Source organism: Colletotrichum fioriniae, assembly GCF_027942845.1.
Source record: "Colletotrichum fioriniae strain IMI 355084 chromosome Unknown scaffold_6, whole genome shotgun sequence".
NCBI lineage: Eukaryota > Fungi > Ascomycota > Sordariomycetes > Glomerellales > Glomerellaceae > Colletotrichum > Colletotrichum fioriniae.
In genome coordinates, this window is record NW_027076842.1 from 979,891 (window position 1) to 984,318 (window position 4,428).

General features: G+C 45.0%; 1 protein-coding gene across 1 annotated transcript; it reads right to left on the bottom strand.

The window, feature by feature from the left end:
- Nucleotides 1–951: 951 nt before the first annotated feature.
- Nucleotides 952–3,489, bottom strand: N0V96_005701 (uncharacterized protein; the record flags this gene model as incomplete). Its single annotated transcript, XM_065757473.1, has 1 exon — nucleotides 952–3,489. The coding sequence occupies one exon, from the start codon at nucleotides 3,487–3,489 to the stop codon at nucleotides 952–954; it is 2,538 nt and encodes an 845-aa protein (XP_065613816.1).
- Between the last annotated feature and the right edge of the window lie 939 nt (nucleotides 3,490–4,428).

Consider the following 4,428-nt stretch of genomic DNA (forward strand, 5'->3'; position numbering starts at 1 on the left):
TAGTTAATTAATTAGTTATTACTTAGTATTATACTTTTTTTTTAATAAGAGTAATTATTTATTATAATAAGTTTAATAAGTTAAGATATTATCGTTTTATTTTTTAAAAAAATAGAGATTATAAATAACGTTAAGTAGTATTATAAAAAAGAACTTAAAGTAAGTTAGAACGCTACTTATATTAATTTAATAAATATAACTTAATATAAAGAGGGAAAAAAAGTAGATTAGTAAATAGAATCTAGGGCACTAGGTTTTTAGGCTTAGTAATTTAGTAGTTATATAACTTATAGGGGGTCTATTTAGTACTTAAGGCCCGAGTATATAGGGGCCTAATACCTAGTGCTATAATAAAAAAGAAAGTTAAAAGAGTAAAATAAACTTAAAAAAATAATTTATTAAAATAATAAAAGTATTTATTATTATTATATATAAATATTATATAAATAATATTAAGAATTACGTAAGTATTTAATTAAATTAAAAAAAATAAAATAAAAAAGAAAAAATAAAAAAAACAATTTTTTTTAAAAAAATAATAAGAGTATTTATTAATATTATATATTAATACTATTTATTATTAATTATTATTCGTAGTTATAAATTTTATAAAAAGGAAAGTTAAAAAAGTTAAAACCTTAAAAAAATAATTTATTAAAATAATAAAAGTATTTATTAATACTATATATTAATACTATATAAATAATATTAAGAATTACCTAAGTAGCTAGTAAAGATAGAATAATTAAATAAATACTTAGTAATTTAGCGTATTTAATTTTATAGGCAAAATAAGAACGAGTAATAATTACGAGAGAAAGGTGAAAGGCTAGTAATATAGTATGTCTTCGAATAACGTGAATTAAAAGTTGCCTGAATCTCTATATGCCCCCATCTCATCCCATATGTAGCTATTTTAATTATTATACAGTGAACATCCCGTCCTATCTACTATAACGGAGGTGCATCAGGGTCCTCCATGCACTGATCTACCCGCATGAGCTGCTTTCCCGTGGCCTTGGCCATCTTGATGAAGTCCCTCAGATAGCTGACAGTACTAGGGTACAAATAGTGCATAACAACGAGACTGCCGCCCTTGTCCAGGTCGCGCTTGAAAGACACCTTCTGCTGCTCGGGAGTGTCGGACTGGGCATAGAGCCAGTCCTCGACATCGATGTTCCAGTTCACAATGTAGGGGTTGTTGCTTTGCGTCGCCGCAACCAGCTGCTGTCTCATACGAGCGCCCTCGTTACCGAAAGGAGGACGGAAGTACTTGGTTGTGATGCCAAACTGCTCCTTGACAGCGGCAATATCCTGGCTATACTCCCACATAATAGCGTCATTGTTGGGGAGCCCCTCCATTCTAGGGTGGGTGTAGCTATGAAGGGCCATCTGGTGGCCTTCCTTCATCATGTCCTGATAGATGGTGCTCAGATTCGTAGAGGGGTCTCTCAAGGGAGCACCGACGGTGAAGAAGGTGACCTTGATGTTCTCCGACCTGATAACCTCCATGACCTCCTGGGCGTACTTCGGGTCACCGTCATCGATGGCAAAGGCAATCGAATTGGGTCGCTTGCAAGCAAAGACCAGGTTACCACTGGGCAGCTTGTTTGGGATAAGCGTATTGGCGGGGACAGACGAGACGATTTCGACTTTGGTCAAAGTCACCGCCTCGTTGGTGTAGAAGCCCTTGAAAGCCAGGCCAACGGCACGCTTGCGTACGATATTGAAATGGGAAATGGGAATGTAGATGTCGTTGCCGGTGGCATAGCGAGCCGCCTCCAACGAATCCCAGGTCTCGGGGAAAGGTGCTACAGTATCGCTGCATTGCGTGTTGTGCTGCTGCATAGCAATGGTGAATTTATTGCTTCCCGAGTAGGCAACGTGCAAGTAAGAACCATCATACATGGTCATGTCGGTGCACCCATCTCCGAATTGCGTGTAGTAGGAGTAGTCGGCGTCCGGTGCCTTGATAACGACCTTTCCCTTGGTCCACTTTGCTGCAGTGTCGACATCACCTCCATGCCAGAATCCGAGGGCGTTTTGGCTCTGGCTTGCAAAGTTGTCAATGACCTTGGCCGGAACCGTGGCGCTGGGCGCAGGGACAGTCGAAGCTGTAGCAGAAACAGACGGCTGAGTCTTGACGATATACTCAGAGGGTGTGCTTCCGCAGTAGAAGGCCATGGGACCAAAAGTCACAGCCCCTGATAGTGAGCCGAATAAAATTGAGGATACCTTGGACTGGTCGATGGAAGGGAACTTGGAGAAGGGAAAGCTATATAGCTTTTCGGTGCCGTCGAATGTCCATCCGAGATCAGCTGTGGACTGAAAGCCAAAGACTGTATCGTCACCGCCACATGTCGCCGGCGATGCCATCTGGACTTGGAATGTCGTACCCTTGGTGGCCTTGATGCGCAGAGAGATACCACCATAAGTCTGCGTCTTGGCATTTGTGCAGGCAGTCTTGCTGTAGAAATAAGAGTCCTTATTGTTTGCTGACAAGGTGACCCTGTTACCGCTCACAGAGATGCTCTTCATAGTACCGTCATCGCTGCTTGGCTGAAGCATGGCATTGTAGAAGAGGAATGTCAGCCGTGACTGGGACTCCCAATCGTCGATGAGAAGATTGCTGCAGCTCGACGAAGCAGGTGACAACTGGGAAGTGGTGGAGCTGGAGGTAGTTGACGCCCTGACAGAAGAGATAGACGAGGATGATGAGCGGACACTTGAAGCTACTGAAGATGTACTGCTGGCCTGGGAGTTTGCCGCGGGCGAGGTAGCACTCTGAGAGGCACCTGATGACCTGGCTGACGTCGAGAAGGAGGATGGGCCGGTACTCGATGCCGTGCTTGCAGCTCGTACCGTTCCGGATGTGGATGATACTGAAGTGCGAGTTGTAGCACCCGAAAGAATGGAGCTGGACTGAGAGCTGCTTGAAACCGGTGTTGCTGGAGCAGATGGACTGGTAGCATCATTGCACAGGAACTGCAAGTTGTCGAATGAATACGAGGAGAATTGCGAGTATGTGGACCAGACAAATCCGGTGATAGCGTCCAGGTTTGCCTCCGTAAATGAAGATAGAGAGATGGTAACGGTTTGCTGTGAGCCAGTGAGCCCCGAGATGGTGACCCATTGGCTCTTGTACGTGTTGTCGCTACATGATGCTCTTGACTGGATTTCTAGCAACATGGAAGCGTCTTTGGGCCCAGTAATAGACAGCGACAAGGCCTTGTAGCCCTTGGTAACTGCTTTAACGCACCCCAGGGTCTCATAGAAGTATGAAGTGGTATCGGCTTTGGGAGTGAAGGTAAGTGCTCCGTTGCTGATGGCGATCTTTGACATGGAATCGTCGTCACTAGTCCACGAATTGAGCTTGTTGACTCCTCCAACGGATGATCTCGAAAAGTCGTCCACCATGAAGTTAGAGCATGCTGCCTGTGCAGTTGCTGCAAGGCCGAAGAGCCCAAGGAATCTGTTGGCAGGAGACATGGTGGCGATGCTCAGCCCGTCCGCTATGTCGTCTATGAAACGATGCCTCTCAAGCAAGAAGAGATGTAAAGACTTGGAGACAAGGGAAGGTGATGAAGATAAAGGCAAGAGGGAATCAGGATTGAAGGAAGAGACTCGTGAGAGACATATATACAACTTGACCACGCCATTGTAGCAACTGCCTCGAAATCCACCTAGATGGTGGCGCCGAGGAGGTTTGTTCGACCACACGCTTGTGGATGTCAAGAAACTAGCCGGGAGTGTATACCTGAAAAGCTACCGTATCACCCAACAACACATCCTGGGTTCACAGAATAAGCGGCTGGTCAGTGGCTCGGACGGCGATCCATCCTATGTGGAGCCAGTACCGGACGAGCAACCCCCCTAGGGACCTTGTGCGATGGACAAAGCATGGAAGCTCAACCTGCCACTTGGAGGGCCAAGAACACACTAAGTCAGCCTCGTTGGCAAAGGCATCATAGAGCCTTCAGTTCTCAGGTGTAATGAGTTTGTGGAGATGAACCGAGGCCAAGGAAAGACGACACTCGACCGAGGATCGTGGGACGCGACATTGTGCCTGCCAGCGCCCGAACATTTGGGAGTGGCGTTCATCGTCGAGACAAAGTTTAAAAACCGCTCTGTGTAACCGTTAAGATTGAAAGACATGAGCGGATGATGCGGTTGAAGATACAGCCGTTCCTTTGTTTGTTTGGAGCTTGACATCGGTCAGCTAATTGACGTTCAGATGAGATCAAAGAATCGCCGGGCCAGGTATAGCTGGTAGAGGTGTGAACAAGGGTGAAAGAAGCCACTAACAAACCAACAGACGGTGGGCCAAGAAGATTCGAAACAAGACAGTTCGAAACACAGGAAGAAAGAATGGGGCTCGATTTAACATCTTGGTAGCTTACTTCTAACCATACCCGGCGTCTGGGTGGT